The sequence below is a fragment of the Guillardia theta genome, assembly GCF_000315625.1.
Source record: "Guillardia theta CCMP2712 unplaced genomic scaffold GUITHscaffold_49, whole genome shotgun sequence".
Classification (NCBI taxonomy): Eukaryota; class Cryptophyceae; order Pyrenomonadales; family Geminigeraceae; genus Guillardia; species Guillardia theta.
Genome location: NW_005434625.1, coordinates 350,788 through 375,400, shown reverse-complemented (window position 1 = coordinate 375,400; position 24,613 = coordinate 350,788). Strand labels below are relative to the sequence as shown.

At 53.4% G+C, this 24,613-nt stretch overlaps 8 protein-coding genes and 1 non-coding gene across 9 annotated transcripts in view; 6 read left to right on the top strand and 3 right to left on the bottom strand.

Moving 5' to 3' along the window:
• Window positions 1-573: 573 nt before the first annotated feature.
• Window positions 574-2,588, top strand: GUITHDRAFT_153421 (hypothetical protein). The gene is made up of 12 exons (XM_005829930.1): window positions 574-1,113; window positions 1,166-1,242; window positions 1,305-1,364; window positions 1,425-1,496; window positions 1,548-1,579; window positions 1,641-1,730; window positions 1,776-1,862; window positions 1,913-2,052; window positions 2,101-2,184; window positions 2,235-2,241; window positions 2,304-2,379; window positions 2,431-2,588. The coding sequence occupies exons 1-12, from the start codon at window positions 894-896 to the stop codon at window positions 2,491-2,493; spliced, it is 1,008 nt and encodes a 335-aa protein (XP_005829987.1). The 5' UTR covers window positions 574-893; the 3' UTR covers window positions 2,494-2,588.
• Window positions 2,589-2,737: 149 nt separating this feature from the next.
• GUITHDRAFT_111050 (hypothetical protein) lies at window positions 2,738-3,330 on the bottom strand (the record flags this gene model as incomplete). Its single annotated transcript, XM_005829929.1, has 2 exons — window positions 2,738-2,873; window positions 2,927-3,330. The coding sequence occupies 2 exons, from the start codon at window positions 3,328-3,330 to the stop codon at window positions 2,738-2,740; spliced, it is 540 nt and encodes a 179-aa protein (XP_005829986.1).
• Window positions 3,331-5,506: 2,176 nt separating this feature from the next.
• Window positions 5,507-5,920, top strand: GUITHDRAFT_61828 (hypothetical protein; the record flags this gene model as incomplete). Its single annotated transcript, XM_005829928.1, has 1 exon — window positions 5,507-5,920. A coding segment is annotated over one exon (414 nt), but the record flags the coding sequence as incomplete, so codon positions are not given.
• A 1,509-nt stretch (window positions 5,921-7,429) lies between these two features.
• GUITHDRAFT_53104 (hypothetical protein) lies at window positions 7,430-8,317 on the top strand (the record flags this gene model as incomplete). The annotated part of the gene is made up of 3 exons (XM_005829927.1): window positions 7,430-7,660; window positions 7,722-8,084; window positions 8,213-8,317. Coding segments are annotated over 3 exons (699 nt in total), but the record flags the coding sequence as incomplete, so codon positions are not given.
• Window positions 8,318-9,341: 1,024 nt separating this feature from the next.
• On the top strand, window positions 9,342-9,680 carry GUITHDRAFT_45026 (hypothetical protein; the record flags this gene model as incomplete). Its single annotated transcript, XM_005829926.1, has 1 exon — window positions 9,342-9,680. A coding segment is annotated over one exon (339 nt), but the record flags the coding sequence as incomplete, so codon positions are not given.
• A 223-nt stretch (window positions 9,681-9,903) lies between these two features.
• On the bottom strand, window positions 9,904-17,578 carry GUITHDRAFT_111048 (hypothetical protein; the record flags this gene model as incomplete). The annotated part of the gene is made up of 23 exons (XM_005829925.1): window positions 9,904-10,041; window positions 10,087-10,143; window positions 10,354-10,598; window positions 10,641-10,819; window positions 10,867-10,934; window positions 11,309-11,352; window positions 11,523-11,597; window positions 11,723-11,770; window positions 11,812-11,860; window positions 11,912-11,957; window positions 12,541-12,721; window positions 12,768-12,897; window positions 12,955-14,798; window positions 15,589-15,667; window positions 15,717-15,777; window positions 15,883-15,971; window positions 16,017-16,209; window positions 16,270-16,355; window positions 16,870-16,950; window positions 16,995-17,031; window positions 17,079-17,272; window positions 17,324-17,480; window positions 17,526-17,578. 23 exons carry the CDS (start codon window positions 17,576-17,578, stop codon window positions 9,904-9,906), a joined length of 4,134 nt encoding a protein of 1,377 aa, XP_005829982.1.
• A 2,534-nt stretch (window positions 17,579-20,112) lies between these two features.
• GUITHDRAFT_73545 (hypothetical protein) lies at window positions 20,113-22,101 on the top strand (the record flags this gene model as incomplete). Its single annotated transcript, XM_005829924.1, has 2 exons — window positions 20,113-20,859; window positions 20,977-22,101. 2 exons carry the CDS (start codon window positions 20,113-20,115, stop codon window positions 22,099-22,101), a joined length of 1,872 nt encoding a protein of 623 aa, XP_005829981.1.
• Window positions 22,102-22,331: 230 nt separating this feature from the next.
• GUITHDRAFT_t65 lies at window positions 22,332-22,405 on the bottom strand. The gene has a single exon. It is a non-coding gene; the product is annotated as a tRNA-Met (tRNA).
• A 552-nt stretch (window positions 22,406-22,957) lies between these two features.
• GUITHDRAFT_111046 (hypothetical protein) overlaps window positions 22,958-24,613 on the top strand; it is a gene marked incomplete at both ends in the record, with an annotated part of 2,918 nt that continues 1,262 nt past the window's right edge. Inside the window, 8 exons of the mRNA XM_005829923.1 lie at window positions 22,958-23,493; window positions 23,640-23,675; window positions 23,730-23,934; window positions 23,991-24,041; window positions 24,093-24,149; window positions 24,206-24,257; window positions 24,305-24,345; window positions 24,392-24,487. Of these exons, the coding sequence (XP_005829980.1) occupies window positions 22,958-23,493; window positions 23,640-23,675; window positions 23,730-23,934; window positions 23,991-24,041; window positions 24,093-24,149; window positions 24,206-24,257; window positions 24,305-24,345; window positions 24,392-24,487 (1,074 nt within the window). The remainder of the gene's footprint in view (window positions 23,494-23,639; window positions 23,676-23,729; window positions 23,935-23,990; window positions 24,042-24,092; window positions 24,150-24,205; window positions 24,258-24,304; window positions 24,346-24,391; window positions 24,488-24,613) is intronic.

Below are 24,613 nucleotides of genomic sequence, written 5' to 3'. Positions count from 1 at the left end.
TAAGAAGTGATTTTCAAATATTTCGGGGGTGCTTAAAACAAGCCCGCCTCAGTGTAGAGAGAGAGGTCAGTATAATCTCAATTAGGTTTCAGATATCGCATCTCGCGAGGCAGCAGTCGAGGGACGCTGTGTCCAACTTAAAAGGCCACTTATTAAATATTTTTAATAGTTTTTATAGAAAGGAATTTGTACCAGATTCCTCGAACAAAAAACATATATCGACAGGGAAGGAGATACATCGGAAACGACCGGATGTAAAAAAATCAAAAGTTCGTTGGTACAGTTTGATATCTATAATATTGTATAATTAAATCATCGTTTTATACCTGGCCTCAAGAATCTTGTTTGGCAGGCAGGCTGGGGACATGAAACCCTGAGGGGGGTGGTATAATTAGTCGGGGTGGTGGGAGGACTGGCGTACGGTGGGTACTTTTCATGTCCCCTTCAAACGTATACAATTCGTGGTGAATTATCAGGGAGGGTAGTGGATGTTGTTGGGTAGGGGTACAGAAAGCTAGATGGAACCCATATGAGGGTAGGGTAGAACGGGGTGTTGGAAAGGGATTGACAATGGTGGAAGGGATGCGGCATGCAAAATCACGTGCTGAGGAAGCGAGGATATGAAGATGATGATCGCAACTACGATGACGAGGACGATGATTATAATGATGGAAGACGAATGGAGCTCTACTGACTCGACGTCATCCCAGTGAAGCTACTGCAAGGTGTGAAGGAAAGCAGATCAAAACCACGAGCCCCAATAGGCAAGGACGTGAAGCTTGTGAAAGAGGGCAGGAGAAACTCCCGCAGCTCACTCAAGCTGGAGCTTGAACAGAAGCACGTATCGAAGATCAGGAGTGCTGACTAGCTCGGTTGAGCAGGGACTTGAAAGGATGAGTGGATTTCTCGACAACCCTGGGGGTTATCAGTTTCCACCCATGGGAGGCGAGGCAGGGACAGGCTCTGGAGCAGGCTCAGTACCAGGAACAATCCCAGACATTGGGTCTGGTTCTGGAACAGGGTCGCTTCCAGATTATGCCAACCCCTCTGCTCCCCTTCAGCAAGCCATCATAGACGCGACGAACCAAGAGATTGTTGCAGCGGTATATGCAGGTGAATTGTGAGACGTGCATGCCTTTTATGCCTGACTGATGTTGCCCATCAGCGCTCTTACCTGCCATGGACTTGGCGATCACGAGGGCAGCGGGAAATCTAACAAAGGTGTTCGACGACGTGCTTAAGGTGTACATCGCTTTCGTCTGCATTGGCAATGATGTGACAATGGCTTCTTGATCACGCTTTAGAAACTACCAGGCACTGCGGATTCAGCTGTTGAACCACTCATTCTCAAGTTGAAGGAAACGGTGAGCGCTTGCCAGCGAGCTACAGGGAGGAACGCGCTCAGGAACTCACGTCGCACGCAGGCCTTTGACATCTTGAAAGTTCTCTACACAGAAGGTGTCAAAGTTGCGATCTGGCTCTTGATAACAGCACAGGTCACATACCGACTTCATCATGCTGCATGATATTTACCTTGATTGTTCTAGGTTTGCAGCACACTGATTACCCTGCTTATTCTGTACGGGCTGTCATTCTCTGCTTGCAAAAAAAATGACCGAGTCTGATCGTTCCGCTCACAGCGAAATCTTGTCTTGCTGCTGCTCCATTCTCTCATGGCGCCGCAAGAGATTCAGGGAGAATCAAGAGGGCTGTGAATTGCAATCTGTTAAGTGATGTCCCTTCCTTATCGATTCTCTTGCTGACTGGTCGATCAGCAACTCATGCTCGGAAAAAGAATCAGGAGACTTCCCCATCATGATTCCAGCAGGGTCTCAAACTGAAGAAGATCAGGTTCCTAACGGGTAACGACAAATGTGTTTTCTCATACTTGAGGCTGAATCCATGGATGAAGGTTTGAGAGCAAAACAAGCGAAGAAGCTCCAAGACAATCGTTGCAGTTCTCGGCCATAATGCCGGTCGCAAGACTGTCTTCCAAAGATCCGAAGAGCCCGAGCGGGGATGGGATTTTGTCAGGGTTATGGAAGACGGCAGGTCTGAGGAGCTTCTCGGATCAACTGGATCTTTACCAGATGCTTGCAGAGGCTTCGGCCTTCTTTAGGAGCCCTCCCAGCTCACCGACACCAAAGAGGTACCTTGAGAACAAGAATTTTCAATGGCCCAACGGTAGCTCTCCTTGGCTATCCGCACTGCTGGTTCCATGACTTTGCTTTCAGTCATACAGGTCTCCTGCTCAACTCCGCACTGCCATGATATCCCTGCTATCCTAACTCTTCTATTCTCCAGCTCCCTACAAGAAGGGTGAACGCCGCTCACCGCAGATCTCAGTCATCTCCAGTTCAACACGTTCCTCAGTCGATGGTACGATGATATCAGATTTACTGTTGCACAATCCTGACTCGTAGAGAAAAGGACTCTGGGGCACTCGCGCCAGTTCATGAACGAGGAGATTCAATAAGTCTTCTCGAAAGGTAAAATGCATCAAAAATTTGAGGTACACCGCCTTCGACTCTACATGTTAGTTAGTGTTTTCCATTGTCCCTCTTATATGAAAATTTTTATTATGTTCGAAATCGAGATCTCTCTTGTTACTTTGCAACACATGAAAAATAATTCGATATCCACAATTTCAATTCCAATCAACACACATTACATGCTATCTCGTATTCCTTTGAAAGGATCTGGACATCGTCCGTGATAGCCCAGCCATCAGCAAACTTCACTCACATGTCCTTGCAGGGCTTCTCAGTGCAACAATCTCTGCCTTCAAGTCACGTATCTCGTCCAACAGCCTCTGGTTCGTCTCCTTGAGGGTCGAGGTCATGTCTTCCTGGTCTTGTTCCAGGAATGCAATCCTGCAACCCATGTCAAGGAGACAGACATACTCCACATCTGTTCTTGTACATACTTTTCAAGAGCATTGTCCAGTTTGGTCTGAAGAACCATGACCTCAGACTCCATCCTCCTATCCCGCGCTTGCAGCTCCTCATTGTCGATCTCCAGTCGTGCATTCTTCCCTTTGAGGGATTCCTCGTTACATTTAAGGGCATCAATCTGCTTTTGAAGGGAAGTTATCTGATCGAGCCTTTCTGCCTCTGCCTTGTTCCATTTCTCCTGCAGAAGCTTCTTTTCCTTACTCTCGCTCTCCAGCCTGGTTGCGAGCTTTCGCATCTCCGTGTCCTTGGACTTGAGCTCTTCCTCCATCGCCTGCTCCAGCTCTTTGCTGCTTTCAACGAATTCATCGAACTCTGATCTCAGCCTCCCCAGCTCCTCCTCCTTCTCCTTCAGTTTTCTCTCCGCCTCCTCCATCATGAAATTTCCACGGAACCCCTGCCCATCGCAAACACCACAGGATCGCAACGGTTCTGTAACGTTTTCACAACGCCTTGTGTAACGGTGTGTTGTGTGACAGCCAAACCTTTTAAAAGCTCAGCATTTTACTATAAGTTACCCTTGAATCTTTTTCAGGAGGACAATACCGGTGGTGTGACCAGGGGGGGGTAGCAAAAGCACTCCTAGTCTGAGTAGAAGGGGGGGTACAGGACTTAAGGGGTGGTTCTAAAACAGTTATTCAAGGCCGCCCACCCCGCATCTTTCGTGGGCCTTTTGGATATTCTGAAGATCTCGTGGGAAAAGTGAATTGTGATAGGTAATATTTGAGATAAATGCTTTTCAAATTTTGAAATTGTCACGCTATGGGTCACATGGCTGACTGGTTAGGAATGGACTGGCTGCTCTAATCGGTTGTATAACTTAAATCTACTTCGAAATCACTCTCTTTCGATATTATACCCCCCTGACCCTGCAACTTACGAACCCCATTGATCTCTACCCTACCACCTAATTCCGTTTGGACCCACCCCACCTTTATCAGGCAAGGCGGAGGATCTTGTTACACAGTTCGGTACCCCACCCTATGCTCGAACACGAAACTACATCAACCTTACCCTTCATTCTAGCACCCTACCTACTAGGATTCATCTTCCTGCTTGACCTATAAACCCCATCACGGGTACCATCATGATCTATACCACCCTACCCCTCCTCACGCCCAAAAAACAGGTATGAAGTACCCCACCCCTTGCCCCCTTTTAAAAGCTGATGACCCTAATAAAAGCCTAAAAAGCCCGACATCTTCCATTCTCGAATGGGTTATTCGCTTACCCCTACCCCCTTTTAACTCCTCATTCTTCACCCTACCCCTACCTGCAGCATTCCTCGCACTTCGCAATGCCGCAGCGCGGGTTGCCACAGTCGATGGATCGTCGGACGCAGGCGCTGCAGCAGCGAGTCAGAGATGCTATCCTACAGTGAGTATATCATGCTCTACATAGATCATCGCCTTGTTCTAGAGCATTCTGCTCCTTCCTGAAGTCGCTGTATGTGTTTCCTTTGCACACCCTTGTGTCAGGTAGAGGTTGTCTGACCGTGTCATCGCGTGTATGTCATAGAGACTTGTAGGTACAAAGAGATCGATGTTGTTATGGTTATATCTGCGATTGTGTTTGTTGTTTATTTCTCTATCCTCTTTCGATAATGTAGGCTGATACTCAATAACTTCCCACAACAGCAAGGCGTTCGACTTGAGGAATGAACAGATATCTGCGGGAAAAGATACATCCATTGGTAGAGCAAACGGCTTGATTAAGATGTTTTCTTCTGAAATGTCATTTGCAGGCTCCGATGCATACGACTATGTTCGTGATTCTGTGAATACTTTCCAACAAAATGTAAGTGAAGGTATGAGGGAATGGGTGAACTGATCGGTTTTTCACTTAGTTAAATGAAGAAGAGATAGGGTACTACCATCACAGAATCACGAATTGTGGGAAGGTCGGGGTTTGTAGTATTGTTCGATGTGCATGATGTCTGCCCCAGGTTCAGAAGTTCGGTGTTCTGTTGACCATAAAGGTACCTCCCAGTGTTGTTTTTGAGAGCATCATCTCATACTCATCACACAGCCGGAGACCGGGAAGATTGTTGCTTGCAGTCAGAATACGGAACAATTGCTTCACATACCTTTCAGTGAGGTGAGATTTGTGTTGGATTGCAGAAGTACACAGGTATTGACGACTTCCCTTAGGTTATTGGGCGTCATGTGAGCGAAATTTTTGAGGAAACAGAAAAGGTGGATAAAATTCTCAAGGGGCCACCTAGCCCCATGTCAAATCCTTTTCTCTTTTCCGTTCGCAATGGGCAAGAATCAAAAACTAAGGTATGAAAATTTATTTGGTGGTTGAAAGGGCATGTAACAACATCTATGATGTAGGTAAGTGTGATGGTCAATGAAGCTAAGATTGGGGATGAAGAAGATGGGGTGTTGTTCGATGTGGAGGCAGCAGATAAGAATTCTGTTGAAGGGATGTGGCAAGCGCACCAATTAGTACGGAACGCAGTGGAACTCATGCAAGAAAGCGATTCAGTTGAAGAGTTGCTATCAATCGCTGTGAAGGAGGTTCAAAGGATAACAGAGATTGATCGTGTGATGATCTACAAATTCCACGAGGACATGCATGGGGAAGTTGTTGAAGAGTGTAAGAAGGAAACTGTTGCTGACTCCCTACATGGGCTGCATTACCCTGCTACAGATATTCCCCAAATCAACCGAGAACTGTTCAAAGCCAACCGAACCAGGGTAGTGTTCGATGTAAATCACAGGGGCGATGACATATACTGCCTGGATGATGCTGTATGCGCGAAAGATATTTGCCTTGTCAAGAGCTGTTTGCGCCAGGCACACCCTTGCCATCTTGAATATCTTGCGAACATGGGCGTAAGATCTTCCTTCGTCGTGGCCATTATCGTCAACAAAGAACTTTGGGGCTTGTTTGCATGCCACCATTACTCTGACACTTGTTATATTCCCTTTCAAGTCAGGATTGCAGCGGAATTCCTGAGTCAAGCGCTGGCTGCCCGGCTTGGATCAATTTTCGAGATGAATGAGCGAACACAGTTAGAGATAACGACGAATCTACATTGGAGCTTGTGCGAGAAGATGAACAAGTACAGCTCCATCGAGAGGGTGAGAGGACTAGTGGAATCAGGCATCAACATGTGCTCCTTGATCGCTCATGCTGAAGGTGGAGCAATCATTTTGGAAAATCACATCTTCACGGTGGGGAAGGTGCCTAGCACCGAGATGATTCGAAGGATCTTGACGGCTGTGCTGCCCTTGAGAGATTCACTGGGGACCATCACGGTGGAAAACATCAGTATCGTGCTTCCGAACATTGAGGCGCTCGCTAATATTGTGTCTGGCGTCTTGTGCGTTCCTATCAACAATGGCTTCATGATCTGGTTCAGGCCTGAGTTTCGCAACACTGTGACGTATGCTGGAGCCCCTCCCGATGACGATGAGCTGAATTCCATGGGCCCGAGAGCCTCTTTCGCTGCCTTCGACAAGATCAACAAGCTTCAGTGCAGGCCATGGACTAAAGTCGACAAGCAGGCGGCACTTGCTATCGCTGACCTTGTGAATGATGTGTGCACGAGGATGGAAACGAGCTCCACTCTCATTCGCATCAACGCAGAGAGAGTGAAGAGCCGCAGCGATTGTGCAGCGATGGCAAGCGAGCTGGCGAAGTTGCTCGAGAATGCCAACGCCCCCATCTTCAGCATCGACCTGACAGGCAAAATCACCCAATGGAATAAGAGGTGTGAAAAACTATCGGGGATGTCCTCCGAAGCCGCAAAAGGTCACTCCATTGAGGAATTCTGTCCTCCCAGCTATCATTCCGTCATCAAGACAATCGTCTCGACAGTAATGAATTCGGAGGCGACTAACAAGTTTGAGCTCGGGATCTACTCGCAAGTGAGCGACCAGCTGGTGGAGCTTCTGCTGAACAGCACGGCAAGGAGAGACGTTGATGGCCAGATCGATGGCGTTGTCTTCATCGGTCAAGACATCACTGAGACGAAGGAGGCGATCAACAAGGTGCAGAAGATTGCGGAGGACTACTGCCGGTTGTTTGCCAACGCTGCTGCTCCCATCTTCGGCATCGACACGGTGGGAAAGATCAACAACTGGAATGCAGCCATGGTGGAGATCTCCGGCATCGAGGCGGAGGAGGCCATGGGCAAGCAGCTGGTCGGGGAGATCTTCGGAGGGAAGCTCCAGCACGTGGAGAACTCCGAGTCCATGCAAGTGAAACTGGAGATGGTCTCGTCCAGAGCCCTCAGCTCCTCCGAGACGATCCACCTTGAGCTTGCATGCAGGAATGCTAGAGGCACGCTGGTAGACCTTCTCGTCTCCGCTGCCTGCAGGAAGCAGCACACAGATGAGAAGCCGATCGGGGTGATCTTCATCGCGCAAGACATCACGGAGAGAAAGACCCTGGAGATGACCAACAGGGTCTGCCTGGCCGCAGAAGCTGCATCTGCCGCCAAGACACAGCAGATGAGCTTTCTCTGTCACGAGATCCGCAACCCTCTCAACGGCGTCATCGGCTACATCACCTTCCTGGAGGAGACCCAGCTGAACACTGAGCAGGCTGAGCTCCTGCAGACAACCCAGCAGTGCTGCCTACAGCTGAGGAGGATCGTTGATGACGTGCTGGACTTGTCCAACATCGAGGAGGGCAACCTTGAGATCCAGCACTCAACCTTCGATCCCCTGAGCATCATCTACACGGTCATGAGCCAGGTAAGTCATGCCTTGCATGTCAGAGGGGAAGCTGGCAGGTCGGCCTGAACCCCCTTGGCAGGTGCGAGTGGTGATGGAGGACAAGGGGCTCGAGATGAAGTTCGAGGCTAGCGGGATGGAGGGAACGATGGTGGTCGGCGACCCGGCGAGGATCGTACAGATCCTCTCCAACTTCGCATGGAACGCGGCGAAGTTCACCATGAGCGGGCACGTGATGTTCAAGATCGAGAAGCTGGCGCACACCAACACGCACATGACGACGGTGAAGCGAGGGGTCCGGCACATCGTCTTCTCGGTCATCGACACGGGCCCTGGCATCCCTCAGACAGTCCAGGAGAATCTCTTCCAGCCATTCGTGCAGGGCGACAAGTCGACGACTCGCCACCACGGAGGCACCGGCCTCGGACTGAGCATCTGCCGTCAGGTCTACTAATCCTCCTCCTTTCCCTTCCTCGTCTCACCTTGTTGTACTCGTCCCCCCATGCCTCACCTGTACTGCCCGGCCCGACTCCCCCCTGCCATCGCGGCTCCCTGACCTTTGTTTGGCTGCAGCTGGCCAAGCTGATGGGAGGAGACGTTTCTTGCCGGTCCACACTGGGCCATGGCTCCACGTTCCAACTCGAGCTGCCGATGGAGGTCCTGCAGAAGAGTGACGATGATCGGAACTCGGATAGCTCCCGGGAAGACTGGAAGGGGTCGACGACTCCAAGGTTAGAACCGATGCCGCAGCCCAAGGACGTCAGGACCCCGAGCTCCTCGATGCTGTCGACCTCTCAGGGTACTGGCTGTTACCTTGATGGAGTCAGATTGCCTTGCTCTTACCGTGCCTGGGCCTGACGGCTTTTCTGCCTGAACTCATTCACGACCGACTCTTTCTCTCCTTCTCGCCCTCTCTCCCTCTAGTCTCCGCATGCTCCCTGTGTCCTCCCTGTGTTGGTGTATGGGTAGAGGGGGATACTTGATCGCTGACTTTCCTTCCTTCAGAGCCGCCGCTCAACAGAAATGCGTTGGAGAGTCAAAGTCAGGCGAGAGCAGCGCCCCCAGCGAGGAAGGAGGCAACCAGCATCTCCAGCCAGCCGAGCAACGCAGGGGTGAAGACAAAGTGGGGAGAAGGGATGGGCAACTCCAGCGCCAGCGTCTCCTCTACGAGCTCCAAGGACACTGTCCCTCACCCACAGGGGGAGACTTTGAAGGCTAAGGCGAACAACTCGCTAGGGAGGAACTGGAACTTCGTGGTGGTACGGGAGATTTTCGATGATCGTATGGCTGCAGTTCTTGGAGAGATCGAGCAGGGAGGTATTAGGCGCCAGTGCTGGGGGACAGCCACGGTTGAAGAGCACGGCATCACTGCGCTCCAAGTAGCAACGAAGCAGGTGAGAGGAGGAGGCGGAATGGAGGGGAGGGAGAACAAGGGAAGATGAAGTGGAGGGGATGACTGAGGAGGAAGGGATGGAGTGGTCGTGAGTGAGAGCCGTGGCAGGCGATGAACGCATGTATGAGTCTCTTCGTGGAGCCGTTGGAAACCATCATCGAGCCTTCGGTTATCAGCTCGACCAGCTCAGTCCGAGCTGCAGGCTCGTCGAGCAGGAGCCCGTCACGATCCATCAGCAAGGAACCAGTCCCTCAGAGGACGCAGGTTGTCAAGGAGGAAGCGGACTACGGGCAGAAGACCAAGCACGTGCTGGTGGTGGACGACGACCCTGTGAACACGAAGCTGGCGAGCGTCTGCTTGAAGAAGTGTGGGCTTCAGATCACAACGGCGTCAGATGGGAAGGTGGCGGTGGAGCTGCGGGAGAAGTCTGCGACGCAGGAGGGAGCTGCGAGATTCGACCTGATCCTGATGGACTGCAAGATGAAGATGATGGACGGGGACGTGGCGGCGAAGCTGATCCGAGAGTTCGAGGGGGGCAGGAAGCTGCCCTCCATCCCTATCATCGCCTTCACCGGTGGGGGGGTCAACGATAAGGACGACGAGTTCTTCTTCAAGGCCGGCATGCAGGGAATGGTACAGAAGCCCCTCAATGTCCGTCAGTTTCCTGATGACATCACTAAGTGCCTGGCCTACCTCACCGACCCTGCGCGCCAGAGCACCGTCGACGTGCAGGCACGGGCCTCCGCCTCCTTCACAAAGAAGAGGATGGGGGACGTGATCCTCTTCGAGACTCACTAGAACTTTCCCAGCTGTACCTTAAAGGTTGATTTACCCTGACGCCCCCAGCTGAGGGTCGGGCTGCTATCTCCAGCTAGAGCCCTGCTAGGTCTGCTACCGCCCGCAGTACCTTGCTCCTGTCCTCGTCCCTCTCCACCCCCAACTCCCGGAGGCTCTTGTCGGTCAGCAACAGCAGCCGCTCCCCTGACACCCCCGAGGCCCAGCACGAGGCCTGCTGAGTGTGAGCACAAGGAGCAAGGGGGAGGCTCGTCCTCACCTGCAGCTTCTTCGCTGCTCCTCGCGAGAGATCTTGTTGCCCAACCCATGAGACCACCTGAGGGAGCCTCTTATCAGTCTTTCTGCTGCTGCTGCTGCTGCTGCTGCTGCTGCTGCTGCTGATTCTACTCCTACTCTCTCCCTCCCCTCTCCACCTTCGCTGCTGCCCTATTCTTTCCTCCCGTCCTCTCTGTTCCTGTCCCCTCTCGGCTCCTCCGAGTTTGCTGCTCCTCTGCATGTGCTCCCAGTGCTTCCTAGACTCCCTTACCTCCGAGGGCTTCCAACGGTAAACTTGCCTTAGCTTCGCCTTGACAGCTTCTCGTCTCTCTATATCCTCATAGTCCACGAATGGCTCTGTCTCGTTTTTTCCCTCCATCTCCCACTTTTCCTCCTCCTCTTCCTCCTCCTCCTCCTCTTCCTCCTCCTCCTCCTCCTCCTCCTCCTCCTCCTCCTCCTCCTCCTCCTCCTCCTCCGCTTTCTTCTTCTCCTTAGTATACCCTCCAGCGGCCACCGCTGTATCACCGTCAGATTCCATCAACTCACAAGCGGTCTCACCGCCGCCAGGAGCGGAGCTTAACTCTTCCTGCTCAGTGATGGGGGACAGCAGCAGGTCGTCCACCTCCAGCAGCAGCCGCGTCCTCCGGTCGCTCTCCTCCCACCTCCTCTTCTGCTCGTCTCCCCTTCCCTCCCCGCTCCTGCCGCCCTGCTCCCTAGGCACCAGCCCGTTCGGCTTCCTGCTACAGGCATGAGATGAAAGTCGAGGAGGGGGGGATGTGGGCACTTCTCAGCTCTGCTGGCCCTGCTGCATAGCTTCTCCAACTCGACGACGACAGCGTCGAGGCTCATAAGCTGCGACAGGGTGAGGAGAAGCCGCAGAGAGACAGCCGTCGACGTGTAAACTTTTGACGACCCTCCTGGTCTCCTCGTCGTCCTGCTGGGAACTCAGGAGGCTGGGTAGCACAGATCTGCTGGGGTACCAGCTGAGGGGAGCGCGAGAGCAGCTTGTGTAAGGCGACGAGCAGCCTGCAGACAATGAGGATCGAGGAAGAGGAGGGAAATGTAGCCCTGAAGATGAGGAGAGGAGAGGAGAGGAGAGGAGAGGAGAGGAGAGGAGAGGAGAGGAGAGGAGAGGAGAGGAGAGGAGAGGAGGGGAGGAATGAAGAAGGAAGAGAGGTGAAGGGGCAGGAGGCAGGAAGGCAAGGAGAGGTCTTGAGTGTCGTGACCTCTTCACAGTTTTCCAGCGGGGAGTAGAGAGTCTCGTCCAAGTCTGAGGGAAGGGATGAGACGCGGCCAAGACGGTCAAGAGGAACCTGAAGGGAAGAGAGGAGGAGACGACGAGACCGAGACTGTGCTAGAGCCCTGATCGTGACATCCTCCACCTGCACGCGCATGCCTGATTTCTCTCCTTCTCTTCCTCCTCCTCCTCCGTCGCCTCACCTTCCTGCATACGTGTAAAGTCCTTCTCATCGACTCCCTCATGGCTCGTTGACGATGCAGAAAACTCAACCAAACCTGCGCGCCCCTCAGACCTTGGCCCACTTGCAGCAGCAGCAGCTGCTGCTGCTTTGTTTTCCATGCCTCTCCTCTCTTCCCCGTCCCCTTTCTGCCCATCCTCTCCTCCCCCTTCCTCTCTCGACCTCCAGCGCTCTTGTCAGGACGTGGCTGGCATGGTTGAGTATGCAGATCTGCACGGGTCGGAAAAACAAGAATCTGCGGGGAAACAGACTAGCGGCTTCTAGCACATGCTGCAGATGCCGCATCCTCCTCGCGTTATCCTGCGTCTCAGCGTGAGCGGAAGAGGTTCGGCCACAGGAGGAGGAGGGTACGAGGAGAGCAGCGAAGCAAGTGTCCATCCTCTTCTCGTCCAGGGCACTGAGCATGAGATCAGCATCAGCATTGCCCTACGGTGACGAACGTTATCGAGTGACGGAAGGCCATGCCGCATGCTCGCTTCTTGATTCGCTCCTCCGCCCGGTCTGGTCATCGTCAAGTTCCCATGCTGCTGCATCTCCCCTCTCCCTGTCCCTCCCCTTTATCTTCCTTCTCCTCCTCCTCCCTTCCCTTCGCTATCCTACCTCTCCTTCCTTCTCCTCCTCTCTTTTTCTCTGTTGAGAAGGGCTTACCGAAAAGTACGAGAGACCACGAACCGCAGGCTGTCTTGAGTACCTTTGTCCTCCTCCTCCTCCCCACCGCCGCCGCTGTCCCCCTCCTCCTCCTCCGCGCTTGTGCGTACAAGGCGAGAGCGAGGAAGGAGCGAGAGGCTGAGGTGGAAAAGACGTCAGGGGGGTCGAGGGGTACGAAACAAGATGCTCGACATGCGTTCAGCAGCGTCCTGCTCACGATCGCCATCCCCTTCCTCCTATCTGCCATCATCTCCCTCCATCGCTGCAGGGAGGAGCCGAGCTGATGCTGCCTCCACATCCTTCCCAGCTGCTGCTCGACTACTTGCTCCCACCTGTGACTGAAGTCAGCAGCAGCAGCAGCAGCAGCAGCAGCAGCAGCAGCAGCAGCAGCAGCAGCAGCAGCAGCAGCAGCAGACCGAGGAAACAATGAGAGAACGCGCCATGCTTCGATCAGCTTCGAGGTTCTGTACTGCACCGTTCTCTTCCTGTGGGCCTCAGCTCGCCTCAAAGCATCTACATCATCATATGAGACAAAAGGAGGCGCTTGCAACGTCTCTACCTCGCTTCCTTCCCCGTTCCATCCTTGACGACTGGCATGCTTGCTCAAAGCTGTGCAGCACGGCCCTTGTCCTCCTCCTCCACAGTCCGTCCAACCTCACAGCCGAGCTCTTGATGACTTCATGAATGGTCTGGTAGCAAATCGATCACATCTATGAGAAGATAGCATAAGGAGCAAGCATCGTCACCATCCACGTCTGCAGGCAGCGTCTTTCCACGCTTTTCTTCCTCCAGGAGTCGCAGCATCTTGCCAGCAGGCTGTTCCGCTCCTCTTCCTCCTTCCTGCAGGAAACGGTGGAGGTCCATTGGAGGAGCATCCTACTAGCAAGCAAGGCACCCTGATGCTTCTTTTCCTCCTCCATCACTCGCCGCACGATCTTTCTGCGCTGCAAAACGCTCAACCACCGCACAAACCCGTGGAGATTGGAGGCGAACTGATCGCAAGACAACCTGTCGCTGACCCTCTCCTCGACCATCGTCATGGCTACTGCGTATCTGCTCCAAGACAAGAAGATTCTCTGCGTGACCCTCCTAGTCCGCATCCTCCTCCACGCCCTCAGGGTCTTGCCTCTGTCCGGTTCGGTGCCCTCCACCCTCCGGCTGGCTCCCTGAGCGAGGAGCAGAGTCTTCTCGATGTCCACTACCTTGTCTTGAAGAATCGACACGTGGGAGGAGGTGAGAGAGGAGTAGAACTTCTGCTCGATCGCCAGTAAGGAGGAGGAGGAGCACTTCTCTTGCAGGGCTCGCAGCTTCGCCTCGCTCTGAGACAGCTGAAAGGCAGTTGACTCCAACAACCTCACGCTCTCGTCGATGCTCTGCATGTTCATCTGCTCGTAGCACAACATCTCCTGCTCCTCCACCATCGACGACCTCAGCAACAGAATCTCCTCCTCCAACCTCCTGATATGCACTGCATGCTCGTGCTCGAGCCTGCCGGCCACCATCTCGACTAGCTGTGCCACATCGTCTCCTCGATCCACGTGCTCATCTTCCTCCCACTGCGTCTCTCTGTGCGTCTTCTTGTTTTCTCCTCCAACCTTGCGAGGAGAGCAAGTGGTCGAGTGGCCGCAGAGCAGGCACGCGGGCGATGAAGCTGCTGGATGCGAGGAAATCTCACCAACAGAACAGCGATGACAAGGCTGGTGGAGACTAGCTTGTGAAGAGAGGGTTGCATGGAGGTCGTTGAAGCTCTGGTTCATGTTGTGCCGCAAGGACCTCTCCTCCTCGAGCTTGTAGAGCAGCTCAAACTCTCTTTTCCTGTGCCATTCCTCCAGCTCTGTCAACTGCAGGTTGTGTTGCTGTCTGAGATCCTTGAACTCACTTTCTGTCAGTTTCCTAACGCTTGAAATCTCCTCAAGCTGCAGCGCTAGCAGGTGCTTGTCGTAATTCAATCTGATGTTGTCTTCCTTTAGATTACTTGCAGCAATTTGACAGTCCAATAGCTTTCCCCGCAGATGTGTGATTTCTTTCTCTGCAAGAGAAGATTCAGACTTGATGCGATTCATTTCCATCCTTATCTCTTCTGTTCCCTCTTCTATCGCGTTTAGGATCTCTTCTGTGAAGGAGCGTCCAAGATCTAGCTTTGCGGCTACCATGTCAGAGGCACGGTGGAGCAGGACTTCAAGAGTTGCAAGTTGAGCCTCGTAGCTCGAAGCAATCTTTGCCAAGAGCTCGATGTCTTCAGGAGCTGTCTGAAGCCTTGTCACACTCTTTCGCTGCTGATAGATTATCAACTCCTTCTCAGCGATCGTCTTGATGAAAACCTCCTGCTCCCTTTCGAACTGTTGTAACAGCTCTTTGGCCAGCTCGTGTCTCTTCCACTCAGAGCTCGCCAGCTTCTGCCGCGTCGCCGTCAGATCGTCCTCCAGTCTCAGAGCACGGCTCCTGAGCTCCTCCACTTCTCTCTCCAGCCTCTGGATCGTTGCCGCATCCTGGTGGTGCAACATAATCATCTTCTTGTGCTCTTGCAGCGCGATCTTGGTCTTGGCCAACAAGGTACTCTCTTCGTTGGACCTGACGCTCTCGTTCACGTCTGTGTTCATCGTGTTAGCACGCCTTTCCTCTGCTCACTGCCGCCCCTCGATGGGCCTCCTATCCTCCTTCTCTATCACAGCACCATGCTGAAATTTTGAAGCTATTCAAAATTTCGATTTTGACTTTTTTTATATACCGGCAGTGACTCTCAAGGCCGGGACGGGCCTCGTTGCCGGCCCGGCCGGGCTCAGCTGAAGGCAACCCGCCGCCGATCGGATCATGATCATGATAACGCTGCCGGCCCGGGCACTTAGTGCAGCGGCCCCGGCACCGTGACGGCACTCGGGAGTCCGGCAGTCGCGGGGGCCCTGACTCAGGCTGTCGGGGGCCGGCACGGCATCATAGCGGCTCTTCAAGGGCCGCATTATTGTCGGATCGTATTCAAGTTAGAGACTCAGACGTACCAGGCCCACGGGATGACAAGTGACACCGTCTCGAGTCCCGGGCGGGCCCGGGAGGGCGGCGCGAATCGGGGGCCCGGCCCCAGCCGGTAAGGGCATCGACTGGAACTACCGTGACATACTGCCGCGTGATTGCGGGCCGGTTGACTACTACCATGCCCTTCAAGGCTTGAAACTTGCTCCCAATTCATACGGTCAAACTGAGTTTCACCGGTGGTCCCCCGGTCAAGAACGCCGGTGATCGCCTGCTCTCAGGCTGAATTCGTTCAGTTTGGGACATTTCAGTCGCTCATTGTATAGAACAAGAAAGTCGAACACTCCTTCAGAGCTCACTGCTAGGCTAGTCGCGGCTGCTGGTGCTCGTGGACGCTCGTGTCCGTTGCTTACTTGCCAAAGGAATCTCATCGTCAGAAACATTCATCAGCTCCAGGTTTGTCGGCTTCTTCCAAGAAGTCTTGCCTGTAACCTGATGGATCGACGGAGGTCAAGAAGGCCAGGCCAGCTAACCAGCTCACCTTGTTCCAGTAGTAAAAGCGGTCAGCTGACACATACACGCGCCTCCACTCCGTCTTGCGCCTGCGATGCTCGTGTGTGCTCCCTTTCTTCTCGCTGTCCATCAAAGAATCTCATTAGCTTTCTATTTTTCCCCCTCCCCCCTCCCTCGCTCCCTCGCTCCCTCACCGCAGCCCTCTTTCGGTCTTGCAAGTCAACCCCTGAGCGTCCATAGCCGCCTGCAGGTCACCAGTCGCCAGTCCGTCCTTGAAAAGATCCTGCGAAATCTGAGCTGGTGCAAGTGGCGGATTCGACGCTCTTACAGTGAAACGTTTGATACGGTCGGCCGGGATAAGCGCAAGCATTGCAACTCTCACTTTCACTGGTTGTGTTGCTGGCATGTCCTGCTCTTCTTGATGCTCTTCTTGATGCTCATCATCACCACCTCCTCCTAGTTCATGTCTGCTTGCTCGCTCTCCATCGGGCTTGTACAGCTCTACCTTGCGTACCAAGAGGCTGTAGGCACAACGTCGGACCATGTACGAGAGAACGTGCCCAGAGCAAGAACAGACATACCAGTGGATGCTTTCGTTCAGAATACTGCAAATGGCTCTCCTCAACAAGAGCTGCTTGTCTGCTGTGAAGGTAATCTCACTTTCTCCCTGCTCCAGCCATCAGCAAGTCAGCGCACGACAGGGGAGAGGTCACTTCAAGGGTCAGTCTAATGACAACGCGAGCGACTTGTAAGCTCCTTCCCTCCCACAAGAGGCGCTTCCTGATCCGTGAAACTCGCAGCACTGCCAGCCACTGAGAGCAAGTCAAGAGAGAGATCAAACGTTTGAAGCTCCTTCGTCATCACTTGTCTGACTTTCTTCTGTACCACAAGAGCTGCATGCCTGTACTCTAAGAAATGACTCCTCGCCCTGTGAACCCTCCAGTTGTTCTGAATTCTGATCAGGAAATTGTGCAAGCTTGAAATCGACGAGATGAGCGCAAGTCAGCACCGTTGGCAATCATATTGGAGGATGAGAATTGGAGAATGAAGAGTGACTGCAACATCGATGATATACCTCTGAACGACCCGTGGTCTACTGATGGCTTCTCTCGTCGATGATTCAGCCATATCAAGGAGGGATCCTGAATCCTGACAATGCCTTGTTTATCTCAGCATCTTACGAGCGGCTCCAGACTCACCAGCACGGTGAATCTTGCTACTGCTACATCTGAGAATGCTCTACCCTGTGCTACAGCCATAGCCTGAGCGTATATCAAAGTAGCGCAGCGCATTTCCCTCTCCACACCTTCACGACAACTGATCCAGCGATCGCCATGGACGTACTGGAGGAGCAGTCGTCAGCTGAGAAGCAAGCCCTCGAAGGTCGCACTCGATCATGAAGGGGCCCTGGTACCTCCTGGGTTTCAGGTGATCCATGTTGAAATCCGAGCCATCCGCATTGTAGTAGATCGTAGCGTCGCTGGTCGGGCACCAGATAGTAACTAAGAGCTGCGTTATCAGACATCCTCGATCAGGGACGACCCTGGGAGCGCAGGTCTTGCGCAAGGGATTCAGCACTTTGGTCTGTGAGCAAGGTCAAGAAAAACATGCTGCTCTTGGAGGCTGTGGATCTACTCGCTCATTGAGCTTGACAGTGATGAGCTCGTCATCCGGGCTGAAGAAGCTCGACGGAGAAGCAGCACTGGTTCTGGCGGGCGTTGTGGGCCGACTGGAGGGCGTGTGATACTCCGTCGAGGACAAGGAGGACTCGGGAGTCAGAAATGCCGGAGATCTGCTGCCATTGAGGAAGGAAACGCAAGCCAGGGACGAAGCTCACCGCGGGTTGTCGTCGGAGCTCCCGCGCTCCTCACGATCATCGGCAGAGCTCATGCTCTCAGCTCTCTCCTCTTCTCTCCCTCATATCCGTCGGTCGCATCGACAGAGCTTGTGCCAGGCTCCACCTCAGCCTCCCCTTCTCGCGCTTGAACCGCCTGCTCAACGGGGGCCCATCAAAGTTTGATCGCCAAATCAAAATGTTCTTCCAACAAACCCGCCTCAACAGCGGCTGCGGAGGCTAACCGTTATCTGATTCCGTTACCACCAAAAGGTCGCGGCTTCGCTGCGGTCTGGTGGGAAAAGCGATGGGGACGAGGGAAGCGACGTCAGAGAGCGAGCATGACAGGCAGAGGACCCGACCTGATGCCCTCCCTCCTCTCCGTCAAGCTCACCCTGACTGGTTGCAAACTGGACCATGGTATGATCTACAAACAGACGCCGGTATCCTCGGAGTTGAAACCAACGCCTCTGGGCGATGTGTCCTCCAACAGTCTGAACTCCGCCGCTTCTTCGCACACGCGCTTCCGAACCCAAACGCTAAGAATGCTCAGATACTCTGGGAAAGCTCAGAACCAGTCAACGCAGATGATGTGAAGGAGATCGTGGAAGCCATGTTAAAACTCAAGCAAGCCATTCACATCAACACAGGTGTTCATGGCGACCCCAACGGCCAGCTACGGACAGATGGGAGAGACTCGATCGAGTTCTTGATGGAAGATTGTAAAACTGTTGAACAGCTCGGGAAGGACCACCCAATCTCCATCCACTGCGTGACCATGCAGTCAAGACCTTTCGCGCCACGTAAGGCGAACATGATAATCAACGCCTGGTGCTACAGCCATCAGTATGACTTTGCCGGAAAGATAGAGCCCGCAACAGGAGAGGTCAAACGAGAGAAGGACCGAGAGTACCTGTTCAATCGCCTGCCAAAGCATTTGCGCTCCATCATAGAGAAGGCAGACAGAACGATCAGTTTGGAGGGGGTCGAGGACTGCTTTATTGAGACAGGTTGCGCCGACAGAGATCCCGATCTTGTCAGCGTCACCACGAAGATCAACTCCGAGCAGCTTATTAGAGACTTTCTACAGAGCCAGAAAAAGAAAGTCCTTCTTCTGCTTGGCAAAGCTGGAGCTGGCAAATCAACGCTAGTGAAAAAGCACATCTTAAGGCAAGGTAGCAGCTGGGAGGAGAGCAAGTTGTATCCAGTGTATCTGCACCTTCCGAGTTGCAAAAGCGTCAGGGAGTTCTTGAAAGAAGAGGGAGAATATCTGAAAATACCAGAGCTTTTGGATGAAGATTTCAGGTACTTCGTCCGCAACAAATCCTTCTTGGTAGTGCTGGATGGGTATGATGAGATGGGCGAGAGAAGGAACGTCATCGAGGAAATCCATGGAGAACTATTAGGATGTAAAGACTTCAAGGCAATCGTCACCTGTCGGAGCGACTACCTCAAGAGCGATGGATCCTCGGAGCGACTGTTTTGGCTGCCTGGGGAAGGAGCAAGCGGGCGCTTGCAAGTTGCCTGGCTGTGCCCGTTGAGCTTGTCAGACCGCACTCCGGTGAGTCAATACATCAGATATCATGTTTCGAAGCCAGAGAATGCTGGCGGATGGAGTGAGCAGCAGTACACGGAGGCATTGACAGCCAGCTCAGACCTCCGGCACATCGTCACGACCCCGTTCTTGTTGAAGGTGACGCTGCTGGCGCTTCCTAAATTTGATGGACAAAATGGACAAGACCGAAAGGGCAGAATGACTCGGCATGACATCTACAACGAGTATGCAAAGGAGATGTACTGGAGAGAGTGGAAAAGGATCAAGAAGATGCCACAACTTGCAGACAAGATCCGCACAGCGGACATGGACGATGAGAACATCGTCGAGAAGTTCTTCGAAGCAGCGCAGTTTCTGAGCTTGAGGTTGCTCAAAGAGGACAAGCGCCATCTTCTACTCGAGGTAGGGCGGCACGGCTTCTTGTCCGATTATCCCTTCAGCATATCGGCTCGAACAAGCAAACTCGAAGACGAGCTGGGGTACTGGCTGCTGGTAGGATGCCTAGCCCAGGTGACGAGGCGAAAGCAGAACAAGAAAGAGGCACTGGAGATCAGCTTCGTACATGACTCATTTCGTAGCTTCTTCCTGGCCCAGAGAACGTTTGAGGAGCTTCAGGAGCAAAACCCAATGGCCGGCGAGGCTCCGGAGACCCTGAGGATTCGGAACTTGCGTGAGGACGCGGAGACCATTAGGGAGCACGCAGATGTTGTGAGGTTCGACAGCAGGTACAGGAAGAAGCTTCTGGATCTATTGCCGCAAGCTCGAGAGGACTTGGGATGGGCCTCGGCGAATGCAGCATCGATCCTAGTAGCTGCTGGGGTTAGTCTCTCTGGGCTGGACCTGAGGGGGGCGCGGATGCAGGGTGCTATGCTGCGGAACGGCATTTTTCACCACACAAACTTGCAGGACGCGAATCTATCTGAAGCCAACGCCAGCCATGCGTACTTGGAGAAGGCGATGCTGGAGGGAGCGTGTCATGAGGGAATCTACTTCGGGGAAAAGGACCACCCGAAAATATCATGTCCAAATAAATTGATGTGCGGAAGCTTCAGCAAAGACAGCAGATTGGTCGCCACTGGGTCAAAAAATGGGCTAGTACGATTGTGGTGTGTAGAGACAGGGAAGTGTTGGAAAGAGCTCCCAGGACACGAGACAATGATAAGAAGCATATCGTGGGGTCAGGATGGAAGGATGCTGGCTGCTGTGTCACAGAACGGCACAACAAGAGTATGGAAGGAGCCTTGGACTGAAGAAGCCTGCCAAGTGCTGGCTGGACATGGGGAAACCATCAATTCCGTTTCTCTGGGGCCTGACGGAAAGATGCTCGCTGCCGCGTCAAACGAGAAAAAAGTTTGGGTATGGAATGTGGAGACGGGGGAGGTCCGCTTGGAGCTGAAAGAGCAGGTCGAAGGCGGGGTGACGAGCGTAGCATGGAGACCGGACGGAAAGATGATCGCCTCCGGGTCCTTAGACAAGGCGATACAAGTGTGGGAAGTAGACAGTGGGAGGCTGTGCCGGTTGCTTGAAGGGAAGCATGGGCACGAGGAATACGTAACATGTGTGATATGGTCGTGGGATGGGAGATCGCTGGCTTCTGCATCAGAAGACAAGACCATACGAGTATGGAACGCCGAGACCTGGGAGCTACAACAAGTTCTCATGGGACATAGAGAGAGCATAGAGAGCATCGTGTGGGCACAGGACGGCAGGATTATAGCCTCTGGATCGCCACATGATAAGACAGTGCGGTTGTGGGAGATAGAGACCGGGGAGTGTCGCCAGGTGCTCCAGCACAAAGCATCCTGTATCACTTTCACACTGCAGGGCTCATGCTTGACGGCTCTGTTTAAAGATGGAGTGATGCGGGAGATGGACGTGGATACCGGCCAACGACTACAGCGGCTGGAGGGACACGAAGGGAGGGTGACGTGCCTTGTGTGGGGGACTCAAGGAAGGATGATCGCTTCGGGGTCGGAAGACAAGACCATAAGATTGTGGGACGTGGAGACAGGGGAGTGTCGACAGATTCTCGTTGGACACACAGGAGGAGTAAAGATGGTTGCATGGGGGCAAGACGGGAAGACGGTCGTCTCGGGATCAAGTGATTGGACCGCGCGAGTGTGGAATGTGGAGTCAGGGAGGTGCCAGCATGTGCTGAGTGGTCATACCGATGAGGTGACGTGCGTTGCCTTGGAGCAGGACGAACAAAGGCTGGCTTCTGGAGCATGGGATGACACAGCGAGGGTTTGGGATCTTGAGACGGGAAGATGCATTCATGTACTCAAAGGACATGGAAGGAGGCTAAGATGCATAGCGTGGGGGCCAGACAGAAGGAGGCTTGCTACAGGATCTGACGATAGCACAGTACGAGTGTGGGATACAGCGACAGGGGAATGCATCCTAACGCTCGAGGGTCATGAAGGGGCAGTAACCTGTTTGCTGTGGGATGGGAGGACTATCGCCTCCGGATCCAACGATCATATCGTCCGGTTGTGGGATGCGGATACGGGCAGGTGCCACAAGGGGCTTGAGGGGCATACAAATCATGTAACAAGCATAGCGTGGGGGCAGGACGGCCGGAGGCTTGCCTCGGCTTCAGTCGATAAGACAGTGCGAGTGTGGGATGTGGAGACGGAGAGCTGCTTGCAGGTGCTCAGTGGACACGACGGAGCTGTGGAGAGGGTGGCGTGGGCACAGGACGGGAGCACAATCGCAACGTCCGTGTCTGGTGACGGGGGCGTGAGACTGATCGACACAGAGACGTGGGAGGTACACCAAGTGCTGGCCGGGCAGGACTTAGCGTGGGGTCAGAACGGGAGTTGTATCGCCACAGGGTCGGAAGATGGGAGTGTCAAGGTCTGGTCGAGGCCAGCTTGGACGGGTCACGGGGTCGACTTTCTTCTGGCACATGATTTCAACCGGGAGGAGAGGAGCCTTATATGTGGAGGGGCCCAGCTGAGGGAGGATGCTCTGCCAACAGTTTACAAGAGTTTGCTTGTGGGCAGAGGAGCCGTCACTGGATGAGTGAGGTCGCCACCGCACTGCAGGGATACGAACGGTTGCACGTACGTTCCCTTACCGTAGGCTTAGCTTCAGCCATGATTGTAGTCTGATCCATCAAAAAACTAGATGCTGATAAACAGCCAGGCGTTTCATGTGTGTGCCGTCAGGTGTGCCGTCCTTGAGTTCCGTCCATGCCATCGTCAAGCCAAGCCAATTCATCTGGTAAAAATAAAGACCCAGGCGTTTCTCATTGCCGCGGATGGGGATCGAACCCATGACCTTTGGATTATGAGACCAACGCGACTACCAACTGCGCCACCACGGCACCGGAATCTATTAGATGTGGTCCCCCACTGTTTATAAACCGAGAATGTACGTTGTGGTGGTGGGTAGTGTCATCACCCGTCTTGTACAGACCTTGTTAGTATCAATTGAGGGGTAGGGTGAAGATGACACTGAGAATCTGGGGGTAGGGGTAGGATTTCAGGCTAACGATGCATTGAAGACCCCGGCGACAGGAAGTCAGGGAGGAAGCGGAAGAGGAGAAGGGAGGGAGAGGCAGAGAGGAGAAGGGAGAGGGCGGAGAGGCAGAGAGGAGTGAGGAAGGGAGGGAGAGGGAGAGAGGAAGGAGAAAGAAGGGCCTGAGCTGGCTGATCCTGTATGATTCCGAAGGCCGACACCGTCAAACCCGGTCATGCTCACAGAGGATCTCAGTCGTCGATCCCTGATGCGAGATTCACTTGCGGCTTCAAGCTAGTTGGCTGAGAATCGGCAGCTCGCAACACATCGCCACAGGCGCTATGGATGCAGAAAAAATCAAATTATGTGTGAGTTGGTCAGGTCAGCTAGAACCTCTCCGGTTCAACTCAGGTTGGCAATGTCGTTGTTCCTGCATCCCTCACTGTTGTTGCTGCATCCCTCACTGTTATCCCTCACTGTTGTTGCTGCATCCCTCACTGTTGTTGCTGCATCCCTCACTGTTGTTGCTGCATCCCTCACTGTTGTTGCTGCATCCCTCACTGTTGTTGCTGCATCCCTCACTGTTGTTGCTGCATCCCTCACTGTTGTTGCTGCATCCCTCACTGTTGTTGCTGCATCCCTCACTGTTGTTGCTGCATCCCTCACTGTTGTTGCTGCATCCCTCACTGTTGTTGCTGCATCCCTCACTGTTGTTGCTGCATCCCTCACTGTTGTTGCTGCATCCCTCACTGTTGTTGCTGCATCCCTCACTGTTGTTGCTGCATCCCTCACTGTTGTTGCTGCATCCCTCACTGTTGTTGCTGCATCCCTCACTGTTGTTGCTGCATCCCTCACTGTTGTTGCTGCATCCCTCACTGTTGTTGCTGCATCCCTCACTGTTGTTGCTGCATCCCTCACTGTTGTTGCTGCATCCCTCACTGTGCTGCTGGTGGCGTAGACTCCACGATCTCGGATGTCGCAGCCAGGTGTGCTTGCTCCCTAGGAGCCCCTCCCGAGCACAAGCACTTCATCTTCAAGGGGCAGCTCCTGGTGAGGGATACTGAAACCCACCACGACATGCCGATATAACACTGTGGTAGGATGGAGCAAGCAGCTTACGAGAGGCTGCCGTCAGAGTGATTCTTGCCTTTGATGTTGCAAACAGCGTGTGACAACTTCTGTTTCCGTAGGATTGCAGCGTGCTTCACCTCGTTCTCAACGAATCGATGCCATCGGGCAGGCCTCTTCATGTCAGGGATAGCAGGCACAACAACAAATGTTCTTGTGATGAAGACGATGCTGAGATCTGGCCGCAGCAGCAGGATCTTCTCGCTCAGGTGTGAGGCAGATGACTACGTCGAGGATGTCAAGGAGAAACTATCTACGTACCCTGGGGTTGGAGCTTACACCTTGCCGCGTCCATTGCATGTTACGATTGACAACCCCATCAGGTTGCAGCGCCTGAGGAGTTGCAGCTTGCGTTTGCTGGTAGAGTTCTTCAGGTCAGATCCGTGCGCACTCATCAGTGTTAGAACTCACGTGTCGTTTTGCAGAACCATCACACTCTCCGGGAGTACAACATACAGAAACCTTCTATGTTAATCCTTCTGGTGGGTTCTGCCATGGTCCGTTTGTCCAGACCTTTGGTCACACGCGCTCTACGCAGCCCCCGGCCCCTCCAAAGATCCTCGGAATTCTTGTGGAGGAAATGTTCCCAGGTATCCATCCATCCAATCTGGTTGAACCTGATGAAATCCGCCAACAGATAGCTCAGCTCAGAATGTCTCTCAGAACGTAGAGATCAAGGTTGTAGCTTGTAGCTCGTGAGGCAGCAACTGAAAGGAAGTCATAGATCAAGTTTAAGGATCCATCAAGCGACTTGGTCCAAAAGTTGGTCGGGAGCTCTGGATATCCTTTGCTCCGAAGCTTGCTGCAAAATGATTTCGAGGTCTGACTCGTACGCTTCGCTTTCTCCCTTCCCCTCCCTCCCTCCCTCCCTCCCTCTCTCCCTCCCCCTCCCTCTCTCCGTTGCTGTTGAAGGAAGAGGAGAATATGACCTCCTGCATGAGGTCTC